At 50.2% G+C, this 27,409-nt stretch overlaps 1 protein-coding gene across 1 annotated transcript; it reads left to right on the top strand.

The window, feature by feature from the left end:
- The first annotated feature begins 139 nt into the window (after positions 1-139).
- Positions 140-27,409, top strand: PTPMT1 (protein tyrosine phosphatase mitochondrial 1). The gene is made up of 4 exons (XM_075283329.1): positions 140-344; positions 4,468-4,548; positions 4,659-4,850; positions 27,170-27,409. Exons 1-4 carry the CDS (start codon positions 192-194, stop codon positions 27,311-27,313), a joined length of 570 nt encoding a protein of 189 aa, XP_075139430.1. The 5' UTR covers positions 140-191; the 3' UTR covers positions 27,314-27,409.

The raw sequence follows: 27,409 nt of genomic DNA, 5'->3' as shown, positions 1-27,409 counted from the left end.
GGTGTGACTAAGCCCTCAGTATTATTGCGTCATCTCTCTGAGCTCAGACCAGATTAATGGTGACCACTGCCCTCACACAACATGGCCGCATCTTATTTCCGGTCTCAAGAACCGGTTTAGGCGGAAGTGCCATTGACAAATATGGCGACCGCAGTTCTGTCCTGTAACAACTAACATGGTCGGTCGGAATCATGACTTTACAGTCGGCAGCGACGCGTGTGTTATTCTATCCGACCTTGCTGTACAATGTGATCATGGAGAAGATCTCCAGCCGGAAGTGGTATGACAGGATCGATGAGACCGTGATCCTTGGAGCGCTGCCCTTCCGGGGAATCAGTGACAGGGTAAGTGCGCATGCGCACTTGCTTTCTCGTAGGCTATGTAGTCACAGCCCCATTGGGTTCAGTATTTAGCTCTGATGCGATTTGTACATTGTAGTTTCTTAAATGAATGACAACTGTGTGCCCCATAAGTGTCTCAGCCCCAGACGTGCCCCCCATAAGTGTCTCAGTCACAGACATGTCCCCCATAAGTGTCTCAGCCCCAGACGTGCCCCCCATAAGTGTCTCAGTCACAGACATGTCCCCCATAAGTGTCTCAGCCCCAGACGTGCCCCCCATAAGTGTCTCGGCCCCAGACGTGCCCCCCATAAGTGTCTCGGTCACAGACGTGTCCCCCATAAGTGTCTCAGCCCCAGACGTGTCCCCCCATAAGTGTCTCAGTCACAGACATGTCCCCCATAAGTGTCTCAGTCACAGACATGTCCCCCATAAGTGTCTCAGCCCCAGACGTGCCCCCCCATAAGTGTCTCAGTCACAGACGTGTCCCCCCCATAAGTGTCTCAGCCCCAGACGTGCCTCCCATAAGTGTCTCAGCCCCAGACGTGCCCCCCATAAGTGTCTCGGTCACAGACGTGCCCCCCCATAAGTGTCTCAGCCCCAGACGTGTCCCCCCATAAGTGTCTCGGTCACAGACGTGTCCCCCATAAGTGTCTCAGCCCCAGACGTGCCCCCCCATAAGTGTCTCAGCCCCAGACGTGCCCCCCATAAGTGTCTCAGCCCCAGACGTGCCTCCCATAAGTGTCTCAGCCCCAGACGTGTCCCCCATAAGTGTCTCAGCCCCCAGACGTGCCCCCCATAAGTGTCTCAGCCCCAGACGTGTCCCCCATAAGTGTCTCAGCCCCAGACGTGCCCCCCATAAGTGTCTCAGCCCCAGACGTGTCCCCCCATAAGTGTCTCGGTCACAGACGTGTCCCCCATAAGTGTCTCAGCCCCAGACGTGCCCCCCCCATAAGTGTCTCAGTCACAGACATGTCTCCCATAAGTGTCTCAGCCCCAGACGTGCCCCCCATAAATGTCTCAGTCACAGACATGTCCCCCATAAGTGTCTCAGCCCCAGACGTGCTCCCCATAAGTGTCTCAGCCCCAGACGTGCCCCCCATAAGTGTCTCGGTCACAGACGTGTCCCCCATAAGTGTCTCAGCCCCAGACGTGCCCCCCATAAGTGTCTCAGTCACAGACATGTCCCCCATAAGTGTCTCAGCCCCAGACGTGCCCCCCCATAAGTGTCTCAGTCACAGACATGTCTCCCATAAGTGTCTCAGCCCCAGACGTGCCCCCCATAAGTGTCTCAGTCACAGACATGTCCCCCATAAGTGTCTCAGCCCCAGACATGTCCCCCATAAGTGTCTCAGCCCCAGACGTGTCCCCCATAAGTGTCTCAGCCCCAGACGTGTCCCCCATAAGTGTCTCAGCCCCAGACGTGTCCCCCCATAAGTGTCTCAGTCACAGACATGTCCCCCATAAGTGTCTCAGCCCCAGACGTGTCCCCCATAATTGTCTCAGCCCCAGACGTGCCCCCATAAGTGTCTCAGCCCCAGACGTGTCCCCCCATAAGTGTCTCAGCCCCAGATGTGTCCCCCATAAGTGTCTCAGCCCCAGACGTGCTCCCCATAAGTGTCTCAGCCCCAGACGTGTCCCCCCATAAGTGTCTCAGCCCCAGACGTGTCCCCATAAGTGTCTCGGTCACAGACGTGTCCCCCATAAGTGTCTCAGTCACAGACGTGTCCCCCATAAGTGTCTCAGCCCCAGACGTGTCCCCCCATAAGTGTCTCAGCCCCAGACGTGTCCCCCCATAAGTGTCTCAGCCCCAGACGTGTCCCCCCATAAGTGTCTCAGCCCCAGACGTGTCCCCCATAAGTGTCTCAGCCCCAGACGTGTCCCCCATAAGTGTCTCAGTCACAGACGTGTCCCCCATAAGTGTCTCAGCCCCAGACGTGTCCCCCCCATAAGTGTCTCAGCCCCAGACGTGTCCCCCATAAGTGTCTCAGTCACAGACGTGCCCCCCATAAGTGTCTCAGCCCCAGACGTGTCCCCCCATAAGTGTCTCAGCCCCAGATGTGTCCCCCATAAGTGTCTCGGCCCCAGACGTGCCCCCCATAAGTGTCTCAGTCACAGACATGTCCCCCATAAGTGTCTCAGTCACAGACATGTCCCCCATAAGTGTCTCAGCCCCAGACGTGCCCCCCCATAAGTGTCTCAGCCCCAGACGTGCCCCCATAAGTGTCTCAACCCCAAACGTGCTCCCCATAAGTGTCTCGGTCACAGACGTGCCCCCCATAAGTGTCTCAGACCCAGACGTGTCCCCCCATAAGTGTCTCAGCCCCAGACATGTCCCCCATAAGTGTCTCAGCCCCAGACGTGTCCCCCATAAGTGTCTCAGTCACAGACGTGTCCCCCATAAGTGTCTCAGCCCCAGACGTGTCCCCCCCCATAAGTGTCTCAGCCCCAGATGTGTCCCCCATAAGTGTCTCGGCCCCAGACGTGCCCCCCATAAGTGTCTCAGTCACAGACATGTCCCCCATAAGTGTCTCAGCCCCAGACGTGCCCCCATAAGTGTCTCAGCCCCAGACGTGCTCCCCATAAGTGTCTCGGTCACAGACGTGCCCCCCATAAGTGTCTCAGCCCAAGACGTGCCCCCCATAAGTGTCTCAGTCACAGACGTGCTCCCCATAAGTGTCTCGGTCACAGACGTGCCCCCCATAAGTGTCTCAGCCCCAGACGTGCTCCCCATAAGTGTCTCAGTCACAGACATGTCCCCCATAAGTGTCTCAGCCCCAGACGTGCCCCCATAAGTGTCTCAGCCCCAGACGTGCTCCCCATAAGTGTCTCGGTCACAGACGTGCCCCCCATAAGTGTCTCAGCCCCAGACGTGCCCCCCATAAGTGTCTCAGTCACAGACGTGCCGCCCATAAGTGTCTCAGCCCCAGACGTGTCCCCCCCATAAGTGTCTCAGCCCCAGACGTGTCCCCCATAAGTGTCTCAGTCACAGACGTGCCCCCCATAAGTGTCTCAGCCCCAGACGTGTCCCCCCATAAGTGTCTCAGCCCCAGATGTGTCCCCCATAAGTGTCTCGGCCCCAGACGTGCCCCCCATAAGTGTCTCAGTCACAGACATGTCCCCCATAAGTGTCTCAGCCCCAGACGTGCCCCCATAAGTGTCTCAACCCCAAACGTGCTCCCCATAAGTGTCTCGGTCACAGACGTGCCCCCCATAAGTGTCTCAGCCCCAGACGTGTCCCCCCATAAGTGTCTCAGCCCCAGACATGTCCCCCATAAGTGTCTCAGCCCCAGACGTGTCCCCCATAAGTGTCTCAGTCACAGACGTGTCCCCCATAAGTGTCTCAGCCCCAGACGTGTCCCCCCCCATAAGTGTCTCAGCCCCAGATGTGTCCCCCATAAGTGTCTCGGCCCCAGACGTGCCCCCCATAAGTGTCTCAGTCACAGACATGTCCCCCATAAGTGTCTCAGCCCCAGACGTGCCCCCATAAGTGTCTCAGCCCCAGACGTGCTCCCCATAAGTGTCTCGGTCACAGACGTGCCCCCCATAAGTGTCTCAGCCCAAGACGTGCCCCCCATAAGTGTCTCAGTCACAGACGTGCTCCCCATAAGTGTCTCGGTCACAGACGTGCCCCCCATAAGTGTCTCAGCCCCAGACGTGCTCCCCATAAGTGTCTCAGTCACAGACATGTCCCCCATAAGTGTCTCAGCCCCAGACGTGCCCCCATAAGTGTCTCAGCCCCAGACGTGCCCCCCATAAGTGTCTCAGTCACAGACGTGCCGCCCATAAGTGTCTCAGCCCCAGACGTGCCCCCCATAAGTGTCTCAGCCCCAGACATGTCCCCCATAAGTGTCTCAGTCACAGACAGGGTCTTACTGTAAACATCGCCACCAATTGGCTGTGGGAAGGGGTCTTGGCGCTCAGACATCTTTCAGTGAATAGACTGCTCCTTACTCTAGTGCGCCATCAGCTGAGCCATGGTGGGGCAAGGTATTGCCACTTTGTCCATACACATTGGTGAGAAGCGCTAAATTTGTTCTTTAATGTGAGAAAACGCTCTGCAGCGATCTGGCGATTGTGTCAGTCATTGGTCACAACTTTACGGGGCTGATGACAACGTCTCTTACAGTTAATTACAGAAGAAAATGTCCACGGAGTTGTCACCATGAATGAAGAATATGAGACCCGACTGCTCTGCCCCTCCTCCCAGGTGCGGCCTCATTCTCCAAATCCTATGGAACAGGATGACATTCAAGATACCGAAAAGCCAGTAAGATTGGATTGCTGTTACGTGTCGCCCATTGTCTCTTCTCTCCACAGGAGTGGGAAGCTTTTGGTGTGGAGCAGCTCCGACTCAGCACTGTCGACTTCACTGGCGTTCCCACCCTGGAGCACTTACAGGAGGGGGTTCAGTTTGTTCACAAGCATCGGAAAATGGGGCACAGCGTTTACATCCACTGTAAGGCCGGGCGCTCCCGCAGCGCCACCATGGTAGCGGCCTATCTAGTAGAGGTAAGATCTGACCATGGGCCTCCATATTGCAGAAAGCTAAAGTGTAACCGGACGTTGTCATGTGGTGTCAGTGACACATTGTGTACACATTATATACTTTCTTACCACTTTTCTGCCACTCTTTCTCTTCCCCGGCTTCTCACTCAATTTGAGGAAGGGCCGCTATACACTGTCAGACCTGGGGCTGTATACACTGTCAGACCTGGGGCTGTATACACTGTCAGACCTGGGGCTGTATACACTGTCAGACCTGGGGCTGTATACACTGTCAGATCTGGGGCTGTATACACTGTCAGACCTGGGGCTGTATACACTGTCAGATCTGGGGCTGTATACACTGTCAGATCTGGGGCTGTATACACTGTCAGATCTGGGGCTGTATACACTGTCAGATCTGGAGCTGTATACACTGTCAGATCTGGGGCTGTATATACTGTCAGATCTGGGGCTGTATATACTGTCAGATCTGGGGCTGTATATACTGTCAGATCTGGGGCTGTATATACTGTCAGACCTGGGGCTGTATATACTGTCAGACCTGGGGCTGTATATACTGTCAGACCTGGGGCTGTATATACTGTCAGATCTGGGGCTGTATATACTGTCAGATCTGGGGCTGTATACACTGTCAGATCTGGGGCTGTATATACTGTCAGACCTGGGGCTGTATATACTGTCAGACCTGGGGCTGTATATACTGTCAGACCTGGGGCTGTATATACTGTCAGACCTGGGGCTGTATATACTGTCAGACCTGGGGCTGTATATACTGTCAGATCTGGGGCCGCTATACACTGTCAGATCTGGGGCTGTATATACTGTCAGATCTGGGGCTGTATACACTGTCAGATCTGGAGCTGTATATACTGTCAGATCTGGGGCTGTATATACTGTCAGATCTGGGGCTGTATGCACTGTCAGATCTGGGGCTGTATATACTGTCAGATCTGGGGCTGTATACACTGTCAGATCTGGGGCCGCTATACACTGTCAGATCTGGGGCTGTATATACTGTCAGATCTGGGGCTGTATACACTGTCAGATCTGGGGCAGTATGCACTGTCAGATCTGGGGCCGCTATACACTGTCAGATCTGGGGCTGTATATACTGTCAGATCTGGGGCTGTATATACTGTCAGATCTGGGGCTGTATACACTGTCAGATCTGGGGCTGTATACACTGTCAGATCTGGGGCTGTATATACTGTCAGACCTGGGGCTGTATGCACTGTCAGATCTGGGGCTGTATATACTGTCAGATCTGGGGCTGTATATACTGTCAGATCTGGAGCTGTATACACTGTCAGATCTGGGGCTGTATATACTGTCAGATCTGGAGCTGTATACACTGTCAGATCTGGGGCTGTATGCACTGTCAGATCTGGGGCTGTATATACTGTCAGATCTGGGGCTGTATACACTGTCAGATCTAGGGCTGTATATACTGTCAGATCTGGGGCTGTATACACTGTCAGATCTGGGGCTGTATGCACTGTCAGATCTGGGGCTGTATATACTGTCAGATCTGGGGCTGTATATACTGTCAGACCTGGGGCTGTATATACTGTCAGATCTGGGGCTGTATACACTGTCAGATCTGGGGCTGTATGCACTGTCAGATCTGGGGCTGTATACACTGTCAGATCTGGGGCTGTATACACTGTCAGATCTAGGGCTGTATATACTGTCAGATCTGGGGCTGTATGCACTGTCAGATCTGGGGCTGTATACACTGTCAGATCTGGGGCTGTATACACTGTCAGATCTGGGGCTGTATATACTGTCAGATCTGGGGCTGTATGCACTGTCAGATCTGGGGCCGCTATACACTGTCAGATCTGGGGCCGTATACACTGTCAGATCTGGGGCCGTATACACTGTCAGATCTGGAGCTGTATACACTGTCAGGTCTGGGGCTGTATATACTGTCAGATCTGGGGCTGTATATACTGTCAGATCTGGGGCTGTATATACTGTCAGATCTGGGGCTGTATGCACTGTCAGATCTGGGGCTGTATATACTGTCAGATCTGGGGCCGTATATACTGTCAGATCTGGGGCCGCTATACACTGTCAGATCTGGAGATGTATACACTGTCAGACCTGGGGCTGTATACACTGTCAGACCTGGGGCTGTATACACTGTCAGATCTGGGGCTGTATACACTGTCAGATCTGGGGCCGTATATACTGTCAGATCTGGGGCCGCTATACACTGTCAGATCTGGGGCCGTATACACTGTCAGATCTGGGGCTGTATATACTGTCAGATCTGGGGCTGTATACACTGTCAGATCTGGGGCTGTATATACTGTCAGATCTGGAGCTGTATACACTGTCAGATCTGGGGCTGTATACACTTTCAGATCTGGAGCTGTATACACTGTCAGATCTGGGGCTGTATATACTGTCAGATCTGGGGCTGTATATACTGTCAGATCTGGGGCTGTATACACTGTTAGATCTAGGGCTGTATACACTGTCAGATCTGGGGCTGTATACACTGTCAGATCTGGGGCTGTATGCACTGTCAGATCTAGGGCTGTATATACTGTCAGATCTGGGGCTGTATACACTGTCAGACCTGGGGCTGTATACACTGTCAGATCTGGGGCTGTATACACTGTCAGATCTGGGGCTGTATATACTGTCAGATCTGGGGCTGTATACACTGTCAGACCTGGAGCTGTATATACTGTCAGACCTGGGGCTGTATATACTGTCAGATCTGGGGCCGCTATACACTGTCAGATCTGGGGCCGCTATGCACTGTCAGATCTGGGGCCGTATACACTGTCAGATCTGGGGCCGTATACACTGTCAGATCTGGAGCCGTATATACTGTCAGATCTGGGGCTGTATACACTGTCAGATCTGGGGCTGTATATACTGTCAGATCTGGGCTGTATACACTGTCAGATCTGGGGCTGTATGCACTGTCAGATCTAGGGCTGTATACACTGTCAGATCTGGGGCTGTATACACTGTCAGATCTGGAGCTGTATACACTGTCAGATCTGGGGCTGTATATACTGTCAGATCTGGGGCTGTATACACTGTCAGATCTGGGGCCGTATACACTGTCAGATCTGGGGCCGTATACACTGTCAGATCTGGGGCTGTATGCACTGTCAGATCTGGGGCTGTATACACTGTCAGATCTGGGGCTGTATATACTGTCAGATCTGGGGCTGTATATACTGTCAGATCTGGGGCTGTATACACTGTCAGATCTGTGGCTGTATATACTGTCAGATCTGGGGCTGTATATACTGTCAGATCTGGGGCTGTATACACTGTCAGATCTGGAGCTGTATATACTGTCAGATCTGGGGCCGCTATACACTGTCAGATCTGGAGCTGTATACACTGTCAGACCTGGGGCTGTATATACTGTCAGACCTGGGGCTGTATATACTGTCAGATCTGGGGCCGCTATACACTGTCAGACCTGGGGCTGTATACACTGTCAGACCTGGGGCTGTATACACTGTCAGATCTGGGGCTGCATATACTGTCAGATCTGGGCTGTATACACTGTCAGATCTGGAGCTGTATACACTGTCAGACCTGGGGCAGTATACACTGTCAGATCTGGGGCTGTATACACTGTCAGATCTGGGGCTGTATACACTGTCAGATCTGGAGCTGTATATACTGTTAGATCTGGGGCTGTATATACTGTCAGATCTGGGGCTGTATACACTGTCAGATCTGGAGCTGTATACACTGTCAGATCTGGAGCTGTATACACTGTCAGACCTGGGGCTGTATACACTGTCAGATCTGGGGCTGTATACACTGTCAGATCTGGGGCTGTATACACTGTCAGATCTGGAGCTGTATACACTGTCAGATCTAGGGCTGTATGCACTGTCAGATCTGGGGCTGTATATACTGTCAGATCTGGGGCTGTATATACTGTCAGATCTGGGGCTGTATACACTGTCAGATCTGGGGCTGTATGCACTGTCAGATCTGGGGCTGTATATACTGTCAGATCTGGGGCTGTATATACTGTCAGATCTGGAGCTGTATACACTGTCAGACCTGGGGCTGTATACACTGTCAGATCTGGGGCTGTATGCACTGTCAGATCTGGGGCTGTATACACTGTCAGATCTGGGGCTGTATATACTGTCAGATCTGGAGCTGTATACACTGTCAGATCTAGGGCTGTATACACTGTCAGATCTGGGGCTGTATGCACTGTCAGATCTGGGGCTGTATATACTGTCAGACCTGGGGCTGTATACACTGTCAGATCTGGGGCTGTATATACTGTCAGATCTGGGGCTGTATATACTGTCAGATCTGGGGCTGTATACACTGTCAGATCTGGGGCTGTATATACTGTCAGATCTAGGGCTGTATACACTGTCAGATCTGGGGCTGTATACACTGTCAGATCTGGGGCTGTATATACTGTCGGATCTGGGGCTGTATACACCGTCAGACCTGGGGCTGTATGCAGTGTCAGATCTGGAGCTGTATATACTGTCAGATCTAGGGCTGTATACACTGTCAGATCTGGGGCTGTATACACTGTCAGATCTGGAGCTGTATATACTGTCAGATCTGGGGCTGTATACACTGTCAGATCTGGGGCCGCTATACACTGTCAGATCTGGGGCTGTATATACTGTCAGATCTGGGGCTGTATACACTGTCAGATCTGGGGCTGTATGCACTGTCAGATCTGGGGCCGCTATACACTGTCAGATCTGGGGCTGTATGCACTGTCAGATCTAGGGCTGTATATACTGTCAGATCTGGGGCTGTATACACTGTCAGACCTGGGGCTGTATACACTGTCAGATCTGGGGCTGTATACACTGTCAGATCTGGGGCTGTATATACTGTCAGATCTGGGGCTGTATACACTGTCAGACCTGGGGCTGTATATACTGTCAGACCTGGGGCTGTATATACTGTCAGATCTGGGGCCGCTATACACTGTCAGATCTGGGGCCGCTATGCACTGTCAGATCTGGGGCCGTATACACTGTCAGATCTGGGGCCGTATACACTGTCAGATCTGGAGCTGTATACACTGTCAGATCTGGAGCTGTATACACTGTCAGACCTGGGGCTGTATACACTGTCAGATCTGGGGCTGTATACACTGTCAGATCTGGGGCTGTATACACTGTCAGATCTGGAGCTGTATACACTGTCAGATCTAGGGCTGTATGCACTGTCAGATCTGGGGCTGTATATACTGTCAGATCTGGGGCTGTATATACTGTCAGATCTGGGGCTGTATACACTGTCAGATCTGGGGCTGTATGCACTGTCAGATCTGGGGCTGTATATACTGTCAGATCTGGGGCTGTATATACTGTCAGATCTGGAGCTGTATACACTGTCAGACCTGGGGCTGTATACACTGTCAGATCTGGGGCTGTATGCACTGTCAGATCTGGGGCTGTATACACTGTCAGATCTGGGGCTGTATATACTGTCAGATCTGGAGCTGTATACACTGTCAGATCTAGGGCTGTATACACTGTCAGATCTGGGGCTGTATGCACTGTCAGATCTGGGGCTGTATATACTGTCAGACCTGGGGCTGTATACACTGTCAGATCTGGGGCTGTATATACTGTCAGATCTGGGGCTGTATATACTGTCAGATCTGGGGCTGTATACACTGTCAGATCTGGGGCTGTATACACTGTCAGATCTAGGGCTGTATACACTGTCAGATCTGGGGCTGTATACACTGTCAGATCTGGAGCTGTATATACTGTCAGATCTGGGGCTGTATACACTGTCAGATCTGGGGCCGCTATACACTGTCAGATCTGGGGCTGTATATACTGTCAGATCTGGGGCTGTATACACTGTCAGATCTGGGGCTGTATACACTGTCAGATCTGGGGCCGCTATACACTGTCAGATCTGGGGCTGTATATACTGTCAGATCTGGGGCTGTATACACTGTCAGATCTGGGGCTGTATATACTGTCAGATCTGGGGCCGCTATACACTGTCAGATCTGGGGCTGTATGCACTGTCAGACCTGGGGCTGTATACACTGTCAGATCTGGGGCTGTATACACTGTCAGATCTGGGGCTGTATATACTGTCAGATCTGGGGCTGTATACACTGTCAGACCTGGGGCTGTATATACTGTCAGACCTGGGGCTGTATATACTGTCAGATCTGGGGCCGCTATACACTGTCAGATCTGGGGCCGCTATGCACTGTCAGATCTGGGGCCGTATACACTGTCAGATCTGGGGCCGTATACACTGTCAGATCTGGAGCCGTATATACTGTCAGATCTGGGGCTGTATACACTGTCAGATCTGGGGCTGTATATACTGTCAGATCTGGGGCTGTATACACTGTCAGATCTGGGGCTGTATATACTGTCAGATCTGGAGCTGTATACACTGTCAGATCTAGGGCTGTATACACTGTCAGATCTGGGGCTGTATGCACTGTCAGATCTGGGGCTGTATATACTGTCAGATCTGGGGCTGTATACACTGTCAGATCTGGGGCTGTATACACTGTCAGACCTGGGGCTGTATACACTGTCAGATCTGGGGCTGTATATACTGTCAGATCTGGGGCTGTATATACTGTCAGATCCGGGGCTGTATACACTGTCAGATCTGGGGCTGTATATACTGTCAGATCTAGGGCTGTATACACTGTCAGATCTGGGGCTGTATACACTGTCAGATCTGGGGCTGTATATACTGTCAGATCTGGGGCTGTATACACCGTCAGACCTGGGGCTGTATGCAGTGTCAGATCTGGAGCTGTATATACTGTCAGATCTAGGGCTGTATACACTGTCAGATCTGGGGCTGTATACACTGTCAGATCTGGAGCTGTATATACTGTCAGATCTGGGGCTGTATACACTGTCAGATCTGGGGCTGTATACACTGTCAGATCTGGAGCTGTATATACTGTCAGATCTGGGGCTGTATACACTGTCAGATCTGGGGCTGTATACACTGTCAGATCTGGGGCCGTATATACTGTCAGATCTGGGGCCGTATATACTGTCAGATCTGGGGCTGTATATACTGTCAGATCTGGGGCTGTATACACTGTCAGATCTGGGGCTGTATACACTGTCAGATCTGGGGCTGTATACACTGTCAGACCTGGGGCTGTATACACTGTCAGACCTGGGGCTGTATATACTGTCAGATCTGGGGCTGTATACACTGTCAGATCTGGGGCTGTATACACTGTCAGATCTGGGGCCGTATACACTGTCAGATCTGGGGCTGTATACACTGTCAGATCTGGGGCTGTATATACTGTCAGATCTGGGGCTGTATACACTGTCAGATCTGGGGCTGTATGCACTGTCAGATCTGGGGCTGTATGCACTGTCAGATCTGGGGCTGTATACACTGTCAGATCTGGGGCTGTATATACTGTCAGATCTGGGGCTGTATATACTGTCAGATCTGGGGCTGTATATACTGTCAGATCTGGGGCTGTATGCACTGTCAGATCTGGGGCTGTATATACTGTCAGACCTGGGGCTGTATACACTGTCAGATCTGGGGCTGTATATACTGTCAGATCTGGGGCTGTATACACTGTCAGACCTGGGGCTGTATATACTGTCAGACCTGGGGCTGTATATACTGTCAGATCTGGGGCCGCTATACACTGTCAGATCTGGGGCTGTATACACTGTCAGATCTAGGGCTGTATACACTGTCAGATCTGGAGCTGTATACACTGTCAGACCTGGGGCTGTATACACTGTCAGATCTGGGGCTGTATATACTGTCAGATCTGGGGCTGTATATACTGTCAGACCTGGGGCTGTATACACTGTCAGATCTGGGGCTGTATATACTGTCAGATCTGGGGCTGTATACACTGTCAGACCTGGGGCTGTATATACTGTCAGATCTGGGGCTGTATATACTGTCAGATCTGGGGCTGTATGCACTGTCAGATCTGGGGCTGTATATACTGTCAGACCTGGGGCTGTATACACTGTCAGATCTGGGGCTGTATACACTGTCAGACCTGGGGCTGTATACACTGTCAGACCTGGGGCTGTATATACTGTCAGACCTGGGGCTGTATACACTGTCAGATCTGGGGCTGTATGCACTGTCAGATCTGGAGCTGTATACACTGTCAGACCTGGGGCTGTATACACTGTCAGACCTGGGGCTGTATACACTGTCAGATCTGGGGCTGTATACACTGTCAGATCTGGGGCCGTATATACTGTCAGATCTGGGGCCGTATGCACTGTCAGATCTGGGGCCGCTATACACTGTCAGATCTGGGGCTGTATATACTGTCAGACCTGGAGCTGTATACACTGTCAGATCTGGGGCTGTATATACTGTCAGATCTGGGGCTGTATACACTGTCAGATCTGGGGCTGTATACACTGTCAGATCTAGGGCTGTATACACTGTCAGATCTGGGGCTGTATATACTGTCAGATCTGGAGCTGTATACACTGTCAGATCTGGGGCTGTATATACTGTCAGATCTGGGGCTGTATATACTGTCAGACCTGGAGCTGTATACACTGTCAGATCTGGGGCTGTATATACTGTCAGATCTGGGGCTGTATACACTGTCAGATCTGGGGCTGTATACACTGTCAGATCTAGGGCTGTATACACTGTCAGATCTGGGGCTGTATATACTGTCAGATCTGGAGCTGTATACACTGTCAGATCTGGGGCTGTATACACTGTCAGATCTGGGGCCGTATACACTGTCAGATCTGGGGCCGCTATACACTGTCAGATCTGGGGCTGTATATACTGTCAGATCTGGAGCTGTATACACTGTCAGATCTGGGGCTGTATACACTGTCAGATCTGGGGCTGTATACACTGTCAGATCTGGAGCTGTATACACTGTCAGATCTGGGGCTGTATACACTTTCAGATCTGGGGCTGTATACACTGTCAGATCTGGGGCTGTATACACTGTCAGATCTGGGGCTGTATATACTGTCAGATCTGGGGCTGTATACACTGTCAGATCTAGGGCTGTATACACTGTCAGATCTGGGGCTGTATATACTGTCAGACCTGGGGCTGTATACACTGTCAGACCTGGGGCTGTATACACTGTCAGACCTGGGGCTGTATGCACTGTCAGATCTGGGGCTGTATATACTGTCAGATCTAGGGCTGTATGCACTGTCAGATCTGGAGCTGTATATACTGTCAGATCTGGGGCTGTATACACTGTCAGATCTGGGGCTGTATACACTGTCAGATCTGGGGCTGTATATACTGTCAGATCTGGGGCTGTATACACTGTCAGATCTAGGGCTGTATACACTGTCAGATCTGGGGCTGTATACACTGTCAGATCTGGGGCTGTATACACTGTCAGATCTGGAGCTGTATACACTGTCAGATCTGGGGCTGTATACACTTTCAGATCTGGGGCTGTATACACTGTCAGATCTGGGGCTGTATATACTGTCAGATCTGGGGCTGTATATACTGTCAGATCTGGGGCTGTATACACTGTCAGATCTAGGGCTGTATACACTGTCAGATCTGGGGCTGTATATACTGTCAGATCTGGGGCTGTATACACTGTCAGACCTGGGGCTGTATACACTGTCAGATCTGGGGCTGTATACACTGTCAGATCTGGGGCTGTATGCACTGTCAGATCTGGGGCTATATACACTGTCAGATCTAGGGCTGTATATACTGTCAGATCTGGGGCTGTATACACTGTCAGACCTGGGGCTGTATACACTGTCAGATCTGGGGCTGTATACACTGTCAGATCTAGGGCTGTATACACTGTCAGATCTGGGGCTGTATATACTGTCAGATCTGGGGCTGTATACACTGTCAGATCTAGGGCTGTATACACTGTCAGATCTGGGGCTGTATATACTGTCAGATCTGGGGCTGTATACACTGTCAGATCTGGGGCTGTATATACTGTCAGATCTGGGGCTGTATACACTGTCAGACCTGGGGCTGTATACACTGTCAGATCTGGGGCTGTATACACTGTCAGATCTGGGGCTGTATACACTGTCAGACCTGGGGCTGTATATACTGTCAGATCTGGGGCTGTATATACTGTCAGACCTGGGGCTGTATATACTGTCAGATCTGGGGCCGCTATACACTGTCAGATCTGGGGCCGCTATGCACTGTCAGATCTGGAGCTGTATACACTGTCAGACCTGGGGCTGTATACACTGTCAGACCTGGGGCTGTATACACTGTCAGATCTAGGGCTGTATACACTGTCAGACCTGGGGCAGTATACACTGTCAGATCTGGGGCTGTATACACTGTCAGATCTGGAGCTGTATATACTGTCAGATCTGGGGCTGTATATACTGTCAGATCTGGGGCTGTATACACTGTCAGATCTGGGGCTGTATATACTGTCAGATCTGGGGCTGTATGCACTGTCAGATCTGGGGCTGTATATACTGTCAGATCTGGGGCTGTATACACTGTCAGATCTAGGGCTGTATACACTGTCAGATCTGGGGCTGTATACACTGTCAGACCTGGGGCTGTATATACTGTCAGATCTGGGGCTGTATACACTGTCAGATCTGGGGCTGTATATACTGTCAGATCTGGAGCTGTATACACTGTCAGACCTGGGGCTGTATACACTGTCAGACCTGGGGCTGTATACACTGTCAGATCTGGGGCTGTATACACTGTCAGATCTGGGGCTGTATACACTGTCAGATCTGGGGCTGTATACACTGTCAGATCTTGAGCTGTATATACTGTCAGATCTGGGGCTGTATACACTGTCAGATCTGGGGCTGTATACACTGTCAGATCTGGGGCTGTATACACTGTCAGATCTAGGGCTGTATGCACTGTCAGATCTGGGGCTGTATATACTGTCAGATCTGGGGCCGCTATGCACTGTCAGATCTGGAGCTGTATACACTGTCAGACCTGGGGCTGTATACACTGTCAGACCTGGGGCTGTATGCACTGTCAGATCTGGGGCTGTATATACTGTCAGATCTGGGGCTGTATACACTGTCAGATCTAGGGCTGTATGCACTGTCAGATCTGGGGCTGTATACACTGTCAGATCTGGAGCTGTATATACTGTCAGATCTGGGGCTGTATACACTGTCAGATCTGGGGCTGTATACACTGTCAGATCTGGGGCTGTATATACTGTCAGATCTGGGGCTGTATACACTGTCAGATCTAGGGCTGTATACACTGTCAGATCTGGGGCTGTATACACTGTCAGATCTGGGGCTGTATACACTGTCAGATCTGGGGCCGCTATACACTGTCAGATCTGGGGCTGTATATACTGTCAGACCTGGAGCTGTATACACTGTCAGACCTGGGGCTGTATACACTGTCAGACCTGGGGCTGTATACACTGTCAGATCTGGGGCTGTATACACTGTCAGATCTGGGGCTGTATACACTGTCAGATCTGGGGCTGTATACACTGTCAGATCTGGAGCTGTATATACTGTCAGATCTGGGGCTGTATACACTGTCAGATCTGGGGCTGTATACACTGTCAGATCTGGGGCTGTATACACTGTCAGATCTAGGGCTGTATGCACTGTCAGATCTGGGGCTGTATATACTGTCAGATCTGGGGCCGCTATGCACTGTCAGATCTGGAGCTGTATACACTGTCAGACCTGGGGCTGTATACACTGTCAGACCTGGGGCTGTATGCACTGTCAGATCTGGGGCTGTATATACTGTCAGATCTGGGGCTGTATACACTGTCAGATCTAGGGCTGTATGCACTGTCAGATCTGGGGCTGTATACACTGTCAGATCTGGAGCTGTATATACTGTCAGATCTGGGGCTGTATACACTGTCAGATCTGGGGCTGTATACACTGTCAGATCTGGGGCTGTATATACTGTCAGATCTGGGGCTGTATACACTGTCAGATCTAGGGCTGTATACACTGTCAGATCTGGGGCTGTATACACTGTCAGATCTGGGGCTGTATACACTGTCAGATCTGGGGCCGCTATACACTGTCAGATCTGGGGCTGTATATACTGTCAGACCTGGAGCTGTATACACTGTCAGATCTGGGGCTGTATATACTGTCAGATCTGGGGCCGCTATACACTGTCAGATCTGGGGCTGTATACACTGTCAGATCTGGAGCTGTATACACTGTCAGATCTGGGGCTGTATACACTGTCAGATCTGGGGCCGCTATACACTGTCAGATCTGGAGCTGTATACACTGTCAGATCTGGGGCTGTATGCACTGTCAGATCTGGAGCTGTATATACTGTCAGATCTGGGGCTGTATACACTGTCAGATCTGGGGCTGTATGCACTGTCAGATCTGGGGCTGTATGCACTGTCAGATCTGGGGCTGTATATACTGTCAGATCTGGGGCTGTATATACTGTCAGACCTGGGGCTGTATACACTGTCAGATCTGGGGCTGTATATACTGTCAGATCTGGAGCTGTATATACTGTCAGACCTGGGGCTGTATACACTGTCAGATCTGGGGCTGTATATACTGTCAGATCTGGGGCTGTATATACTGTCAGACCTGGGGCTGTATACACTGTCAGACCTGGGGCTGTATACACTGTCAGATCTGGGGCTGTATATACTGTCAGATCTGGGGCTGTATATACTGTCAGATCTGGGGCTGTATGCACTGTCAGACCTGGGGCTGTATATACTGTCAGATCTGGGGCTGTATATACTGTCAGATCTGGAGCTGTATACACTGTCAGATCTGGGGCTGTATATACTGTCAGATCTGGGGCTGTATACACTGTCAGATCTGGGGCTGTATATACTGTCAGATCTGGGGCTGTATATACTGTCAGATCTGGGGCTGTATACACTGTCAGATCTAGGGCTGTATGCACTGTCAGATCTGGGGCTGTATACACTGTCAGATCTGGAGCTGTATATACTGTCAGATCTGGGGCTGTATACACTGTCAGATCTGGGGCTGTATACACTGTCAGATCTGGGGCTGTATATACTGTCAGATCTGGGGCTGTATACACTGTCAGATCTAGGGCTGTATACACTGTCAGATCTGGGGCTGTATACACTGTCAGATCTGGGGCTGTATACACTGTCAGATCTGGGGCCGCTATACACTGTCAGATCTGGGGCTGTATATACTGTCAGACCTGGAGCTGTATACACTGTCAGATCTGGGGCTGTATATACTGTCAGATCTGGGGCCGCTATACACTGTCAGATCTGGGGCTGTATACACTGTCAGATCTGGAGCTGTATACACTGTCAGATCTGGGGCTGTATACACTGTCAGATCTGGGGCCGCTATACACTGTCAGATCTGGAGCTGTATACACTGTCAGATCTGGGGCTGTATGCACTGTCAGATCTGGAGCTGTATATACTGTCAGATCTGGGGCTGTATACACTGTCAGATCTGGGGCTGTATGCACTGTCAGATCTGGGGCTGTATGCACTGTCAGATCTGGGGCTGTATATACTGTCAGATCTGGGGCTGTATATACTGTCAGACCTGGGGCTGTATACACTGTCAGATCTGGGGCTGTATATACTGTCAGATCTGGAGCTGTATATACTGTCAGACCTGGGGCTGTATACACTGTCAGATCTGGGGCTGTATATACTGTCAGATCTGGGGCTGTATATACTGTCAGACCTGGGGCTGTATACACTGTCAGACCTGGGGCTGTATACACTGTCAGATCTGGGGCTGTATATACTGTCAGATCTGGGGCTGTATATACTGTCAGATCTGGGGCTGTATGCACTGTCAGACCTGGGGCTGTATATACTGTCAGATCTGGGGCTGTATACACTGTCAGATCTGGAGCTGTATACACTGTCAGATCTGGGGCTGTATATACTGTCAGATCTGGGGCTGTATACACTGTCAGATCTGGGGCTGTATACACTGTCAGATCTGGGGCTGTATATACTGTCAGATCTGGGGCTGTATATACTGTCAGATCTGGGGCTGTATATACTGTCAGACCTGGGGCTGTATATACTGTCAGACCTGGGGCTGTATATACTGTCAGACCTGGGGCTGTATATACTGTCAGATCTGGGGCTGTATATACTGTCAGATCTGGGGCTGTATACACTGTCAGATCTGGGGCTGTATATACTGTCAGACCTGGGGCTGTATATACTGTCAGACCTGGGGCTGTATATACTGTCAGACCTGGGGCTGTATATACTGTCAGACCCTGGGGCTGTATATACTGTCAGACCTGGGGCTGTATATACTGTCAGATCTGGGGCCGCTATACACTGTCAGATCTGGGGCTGTATATACTGTCAGATCTGGGGCTGTATACACTGTCAGATCTGGAGCTGTATATACTGTCAGATCTGGGGCTGTATATACTGTCAGATCTGGGGCTGTATGCACTGTCAGATCTGGGCTGTATATACTGTCAGATCTGGGGCTGTATACACTGTCAGATCTGGGCCGCTATACACTGTCAGATCTGGGGCTGTATATACTGTCAGATCTGGGGCTGTATACACTGTCAGATCTGGGGCTGTATGCACTGTCAGATCTGGGGCCGCTATACACTGTCAGATCTGGGGCTGTATATACTGTCAGATCTGGGGCTGTATATACTGTCAGATCTGGGGCTGTATACACTGTCAGATCTGGGGCTGTATACACTGTCAGATCTGGGGCTGTATATACTGTCAGACCTGGGGCTGTATGCACTGTCAGATCTGGGGCTGTATATACTGTCAGATCTGGGGCTGTATATACTGTCAGATCTGGAGCTGTATACACTGTCAGATCTGGGGCTGTATATACTGTCAGATCTGGAGCTGTATACACTGTCAGATCTGGGGCTGTATGCACTGTCAGATCTGGGGCTGTATATACTGTCAGATCTGGGGCTGTATACACTGTCAGATCTAGGGCTGTATATACTGTCAGATCTGGGGCTGTATACACTGTCAGATCTGGGGCTGTATGCACTGTCAGATCTGGGGCTGTATATACTGTCAGATCTGGGGCTGTATATACTGTCAGACCTGGGGCTGTATATACTGTCAGATCTGGGGCTGTATACACTGTCAGATCTGGGGCTGTATGCACTGTCAGATCTGGGGCTGTATACACTGTCAGATCTGGGGCTGTATACACTGTCAGATCTAGGGCTGTATATACTGTCAGATCTGGGGCTGTATGCACTGTCAGATCTGGGCTGTATACACTGTCAGATCTGGGGCTGTATACACTGTCAGATCTGGGGCTGTATATACTGTCAGATCTGGGGCTGTATGCACTGTCAGATCTGGGGCCGCTATACACTGTCAGATCTGGGGCCGTATACACTGTCAGATCTGGGGCCGTATACACTGTCAGATCTGGAGCTGTATACACTGTCAGGTCTGGGGCGTATATACTGTCAGATCTGGGGCTGTATATACTGTCAGATCTGGGGCTGTATATACTGTCAGATCTGGGGCTGTATGCACTGTCAGATCTGGGGCTGTATATACTGTCAGATCTGGGGCCGTATATACTGTCAGATCTGGGGCCGCTATACACTGTCAGATCTGGAGATGTATACACTGTCAGACCTGGGGCTGTATACACTGTCAGACCTGGGGCTGTATACACTGTCAGATCTGGGGCTGTATACACTGTCAGATCTGGGGCCGTATATACTGTCAGATCTGGGGCCGCTATACACTGTCAGATCTTGGGGCCGTATACACTGTCAGATCTGGGGCTGTATATACTGTCAGATCTGGGGCTGTATACACTGTCAGATCTGGGGCTGTATATACTGTCAGAATCTGGAGCTGTATACACTGTCAGATCTGGGGCTGTATACACTTTCAGATCTGGAGCTGTATACACTGTCAGATCTGGGGCTGTATATACTGTCAGATCTGGGGCTGTATATACTGTCAGATCTGGGGCTGTATACACTGTTAGATCCTAGGGCTGTATACACTGTCAGATCTGGGGCTGTATACACTGTCAGATCTGGGGCTGTATGCACTGTCAGATCTAGGGCTGTATATACTGTCAGATCTGGGGCTGTATACACTGTCAGACCTGGGGCTGTATACACTGTCAGATCTGGGGCTGTATACACTGTCAGATCTGGGGCTGTATATACTGTCAGATCTGGGGCTGTATACACTGTCAGACCTGGAGCTGTATATACTGTCAGACCTGGGGCTGTATATACTGTCAGATCTGGGGCCGCTATACACTGTCAGATCTGGGGCCGCTATGCACTGTCAGATCTGGGGCCGTATACACTGTCAGATCTGGGGCCGTATACACTGTCAGATCTGGAGCCGTATATACTGTCAGATCTGGGGCTGTATACACTGTCAGATCTGGGGCTGTATATACTGTCAGATCTGGGCTGTATACACTGTCAGATCTGGGGCTGTATGCACTGTCAGATCTAGGGCTGTATACACTGTCAGATCTGGGGCTGTATACACTGTCAGATCTGGAGCTGTATACACTGTCAGATCTGGGGCTGTATATACTGTCAGATCTGGGGCTGTATACACTGTCAGATCTGGGCCGTATACACTGTCAGATCTGGGGCCGTATACACTGTCAGATCTGGGGCTGTATGCACTGTCAGATCTGGGGCTGTATACACTGTCAGATCTGGGGCTGTATATACTGTCAGATCTGGGGCTGTATATACTGTCAGATCTGGGGCTGTATACACTGTCAGATCTGTGGCTGTATATACTGTCAGATCTGGGGCTGTATATACTGTCAGATCTGGGGCTGTATACACTGTCAGATCTGGGAGCTGTATATACTGTCAGATCTGGGGCCGCTATACACTGTCAGATCTGGAGCTGTATACACTGTCAGACCTGGGGCTGTATATACTGTCAGACCTGGGGCTGTATATACTGTCAGATCTGGGGCCGCTATACACTGTCAGACCTGGGGCTGTATACACTGTCAGACCTGGGGCTGTATACACTGTCAGATCTGGGGCTGCATATACTGTCAGATCTGGGCTGTATACACTGTCAGATCTGGAGCTGTATACACTGTCAGACCTGGGGCAGTATACACTGTCAGATCTGGGGCTGTATACACTGTCAGATCTGGGGCTGTATACACTGTCAGATCTGGAGCTGTATATACTGTTAGATCTGGGGCTGTATATACTGTCAGATCTGGGGCTGTATACACTGTCAGATCTGGAGCTGTATACACTGTCAGATCTGGAGCTGTATACACTGTCAGACCTGGGGCTGTATACACTGTCAGATCTGGGGCTGTATACACTGTCAGATCTGGGGCTGTATACACTGTCAGATCTGGAGCTGTATACACTGTCAGATCTAGGCTGTATGCACTGTCAGATCTGGGGCTGTATATACTGTCAGATCTGGGGCTGTATATACTGTCAGATCTGGGGCTGTATACACTGTCAGATCTGGGGCTGTATGCACTGTCAGATCTGGGGCTGTATAGGGGCTGTATATACTGTCAGATCTGGGGCTGTATACACTGTTAGATCTGGGGCCGTATGCAGTGTCAGATCTGGGGCTGTATGCACTGTCAGATCTGGGGCTGTATACACTGTCAGATCTGGGGCCGCTATACACTGTCAGATCTGGGGCTGTATACACTGTCAGATCTGGAGCTGTATATACTGTCAGATCTGGGGCTGTATACACTGTCAGATCTGGGGCTGTATATACTGTCAGATCTGGGGCTGTATATACTGTCAGATCTGGGGCTGTATATACTGTCAGATCTGGGGCTGTATACACTGTCAGATCTGGGGCCGTATGCAGTGTCAGATCTGGGGCTGTATACACTGTCAGATCTGGAGCTGTATATACTGTCAGACCTGGGGCTGTATACACTGTCAGATCTGGGGCTGTATACACTGTCAGATCTGGGGCTGTATACACTGTCAGATCTGGGGCTGTATACACTGTCAGATCTGGGGCTGTATACACTGTCAGATCTGGGGCTGTATACACTGTCAGATCTGGGGCTGTATATACTGTCAGACCTGGGGCTGTATATACTGTCAGATCTGGGGCTGTATACACTGTCAGATCTGGGGCCGTATGCAGTGTCAGATCTGGGGCCGTATGCACTGTCAGATCTGGGGCTGTATACACTGTCAGATCTGGGGCCGCTATACACTGTCAGATCTGGGGCTGTATACACTGTCAGATCTGGGGCCGCTATACACTGTCAGATCTGGAGCTGTATATACTGTCAGATCTGGGGCTGTATACACTGTCAGATCTGGGGCCGTATGCAGTGTCAGATCTGGAGCTGTATACACTGTCAGACCTGGGGCTGTATACACTGTCAGATCTGGGGCTGTATACACTGTCAGATCTGGGGCTGTATATACTGTCAGATCTGGGGCTGTATACACTGTCAGATCTGGGGCTGTATGCACTGTCAGATCTGGAGCTGTATACACTGTCAGATCTGGAGCTGTATATACTGTCAGACCTGGGGCTGTATACACTGTCAGATCTGGGGCTGTATGCACTGTCAGATCTGGGGCTGTATATACTGTCAGATCTGGGGCTGTATATACTGTCAGATCTGGGGCTGTATACACTGTCAGATCTGGAGCTGTATACACTGTCAGATCTGGAGCTGTATATACTGTCAGATCTGGGGCTGTATACACTGTCAGATCTGGGGCTGTATATACTGTCAGATCTGGGGCTGTATACACTGTCAGATCTGGGGCTGTATACACTGTCAGATCTGGGGCTGTATACACTGTCAGATCTGGGGCTGTATACACTGTCAGATCTAGGGCTGTATACACTGTCAGACCTGGGGCTGTATACACTGTCAGATCTGGGGCTGTATATACTGTCAGATCTGGGGCTGTATACACTGTCAGATCTGGGGCTGTATATACTGTCAGACCTGGGGCCGTATATACTGTCAGATCTGGGGCTGTATGCACTGTCAGATCTGGGGCTGTATACACTGTCAGATCTGGGGCTGTATATACTGTCAGACCTGGGGCTGTATATACTGTCAGATCTGGGGCTGTATACACTGTCAGATCTGGGGCTGTATATACTGTCAGACCTGGGGCCGTATATACTGTCAGATCTGGGGCCGTATGCACTGTCAGATCTGGGGCCGTATGCACTGTCAGATCTGGGGCTGTATACACTGTCAGATCTGGGGCTGTATATACTGTCAGACCTGGGGCTGTATATACTGTCAGATCTGGGGCTGTATACACTGTCAGATCTGGGGCTGTATACACTGTCAGATCTGGGGCTGTATATACTGTCAGATCTGGGGCTGTATATACTGTCAGATCTAGGGCTGTATATACTGTCAGATCTGGAGCTGTATACACTGTCAGATCTGGGGCTGTATGCACTGTCAGACCTGGGGCTGTATATACTGTCAGATCTGGGGCTGTATATACTGTCAGATCTGGGGCTGTATATACTGTCAGATCTAGGGCTGTATATACTCGGCTCCTTTCTCAAATAAATTTAAAAACCATTTGTGAAGGAGCAGATTTATGTACAGAGGACACATAGGGATAGAATTCCAGGAGGAAGGGGGAGGGGGGGGGGGGGGTTATTAGTAATTGGTAGAAACAATGTAACACTTCCAGGTTCTTATCAGTTCTCGGGGTCTCAGGTCAGTGATGTCTGTAAGATGCCATAAACCCATGTGACAGATTTAACCCCTTCTCCACTGTATGAAGCCGGGTCATAAGTTTATACTCCTAAATCCGTCGTTCTTTCTTTGATTTGAAATTTCCTCTAAAAACCAAAACTTTCATGTGATCGGTGATATTCTGATCCTCATTGCAGAAATGTTTTGGCACGGGCAGGTCCAGTCTTTGTTCTCTAATTGTATGGCGATGTGCGTTCATCCGCATTCTAAGCTGCTGTCCGTTCTCTCCAACATACAGATTATCAGTGGGACACTTGGGGCACATTATATAAAGGGATACAGATGTAGTCCCGGATGGTGAAGTTAGGGTCCCACCCCGTTTCAATAGATAAAAAAGGAACTTCATAAGATGTTTTGCCAAAGCCAACCAAATGGGTTTTATTGGTAGAGTAAACGTTTTCGGTCTCCGTGGACCTTCATCAGACTCTACACAAAGAAATAAGAAACCAAAATAAAGCCTTCTATGTCTGAGCATGCTCAGTAAGGTGATAAAGCCTTATTTTTGTTTCTTATTTCTTTGTGTAGAGTCTGATGAAGGTGCACGGAGACCAAAAACATTTACTCTACCAATAAAACCCATTTGGTTAACTTGGTGCACATTATTACATACACTACATGCGGGGTGTTACAGGTGAACGTACCTGGGATTTTATATTCCCTGTTTGAGTTTGGTATCTCTATCCTGTCGGTGGTCAGTATGTGCGGGCAGGTTTTGCTCCTCTTCTGTCCACATGGGAATGTTCCTGTGTTAGTTGGAGGTGACAGTGAGCTGCTGACAATCACCATATTCCTGAGGTTTGGTGTCTGTAGCACAGGAGAGGGGGGTCTGGAGATCTGGATATTACACGGTGGTCTTATTGCAGTAGTGGATGTAATCTGCGTGTGATTCCTCTCAGCGTCTCCAGGTGGGGGTTATATGTGACACCAGGGGCCCCCGATTGTTCTCCTGTTTGGTATTGTATCTTAATAACTCCGATCTTGGTATTCTGGTGATTTGGTTATCAGTTGTTCCTGGATGGTAACCCTGCCCTAAGAATGTGTTTTTGAGGCCTCCAAGGTGTTTGTCTGTATCTGCAGGGTCTGAACATATGCGATGGTATCTGATGGCCTTGCTGTAGACAATGGAGTTCTTTATGTGTTTAGGATGAAAGCTGTCCCATCCTAGGTAGGTCAGGCGGTCAGTCGGCTTCCGATACAGCGATGTCTCCATTTTGTTGTCCTGTATCTTGATGACGGCGTCCAGGAAGTTTATTTCAGAGAAGAAGTGATTGAGCGTCAGGTTGATGGTGGGATGGAACTGGTGGAATTGTTCATGGAAGGTTTTCAGCTGTTGTTCAGACCCGGTCCAAATGATTAGGATATCGTCAATGAATCGGTAGTAGGCCCGAGGCCTAATGGTGCAGGTGGAGAGGAAGTCACTCCCAAGCTTGGCCATGAAGAGATTGGAAATAGTCAGGATTGGGCGCAGCTGCTGAATATACGTGTCCTGACATGTGAGCCGAGTGACCCACCGCTGAGGTTCGCCTATATACACATATGTACATGATGAGAAATGTCCCAATCCCGACGGCGTTTTCAACCAGCGATATGTCTGACAATAATCCGGTTAGAACGACGACCGTCCGGCATGTGATAGATTTTCTCGTATTCCGCACACAGTGAGATGGCGAGGACAAATCTCAATAGACAAGTAAGGGAAGAACCTCACAATGTAGTCTCTCTATAAAGGGGTATTTGGGACATGTGACTATTCTGCGCGGCTAGCCGCGACGGGTTGTAGGTGCAGTGCATTGGCATTCTGCTCTGGATTAGAACCAAATGAATGGAGTCTAGTCAGGAGCGAGTCTTGTGCTGCGGACGCCATGGCTGAATCAGTTGCGGAATCTGTGGCAAGATAGGTCACCTCGCTTCTTTTTTCCGCTAGCACTAAAAAAACGCTTGTGGAAAAAAGAAGCGAGCGGCTCCCATTGAAGTCAATGGGAGACATTTTTGGCAGCAGATTTTGAGGCGGATTCGGCTGCCAAAAGTGTGAACTAGCCCATATATTGATGGCGTGTCCTATAGGTAGGTCTTCAGAACATCTGTATAAGACGAGTGCGCCCAACATTTGATGGAAGGGTTGCAATGCACTGACAAGCTCTGCAGCTTTTTTAAGTAGCCGGCATCATGTGATCCTTCTGCAGCTCAGTCCCATTCGAGTAGGACTGAGCTACTATACCAGGCACTGTCACTATGTTCTGTGTGCAACTGTGCTTGGTATACACTGATGATCTCACAGTATTGACCCGAGTGCTGTAAGACAATGAACCTTATTAGCTTTACATGCAGCAGCCTGGCATCGAGTGCTAGAATATCAGTAATTATGGGTAAGGCCACATTCAGCCATAACATGATATTCATGTTCAGAGTCACAAGTTCTATCCCAGCTGGGGGTCTAATGACCTAAACTAGAAGCATCATAGAGGTCCCGCTATTGGGGCAGGATCACAAAGATGCATTACTGCCTAAATCTTACACATGGAATGACCGTTTTTGTTCAATACAAGATTCTCCCCGTATTCCGCTTATAGAGGTGAGGATGTAAAAGGAAAATTCTAGGGCCAAATCACTAACGCACACACTTGTTCCTATTCGCAGAGACATAAATGGAAACCCGATGTTGCCAGCGCTTTCATCGCACAAATCCGTCCTCACATCTTGATCCACAACAGACAGCGGCAAATGCTGGAGAAGTTTTATCGGTTAGTGACTAATTCAGACGCTGCGGGAAATGGAGGCTGATAGGACGTGGAATGTCACAGACTCAATATGGCCGCTCATTCTGTCTGCAGCTGCGGATTCTCCAGAAAGGCTCCGTCCTAAATAAAAAAAAATCCT

Source organism: Leptodactylus fuscus, chromosome 7 (genome assembly GCF_031893055.1).
Source record: "Leptodactylus fuscus isolate aLepFus1 chromosome 7, aLepFus1.hap2, whole genome shotgun sequence".
Classification (NCBI taxonomy): Eukaryota; Metazoa; Chordata; class Amphibia; order Anura; family Leptodactylidae; genus Leptodactylus; species Leptodactylus fuscus.
Note: the sequence above shows the minus strand (reverse complement) of the source record. Positions and strands in the feature narration are given on the sequence as shown.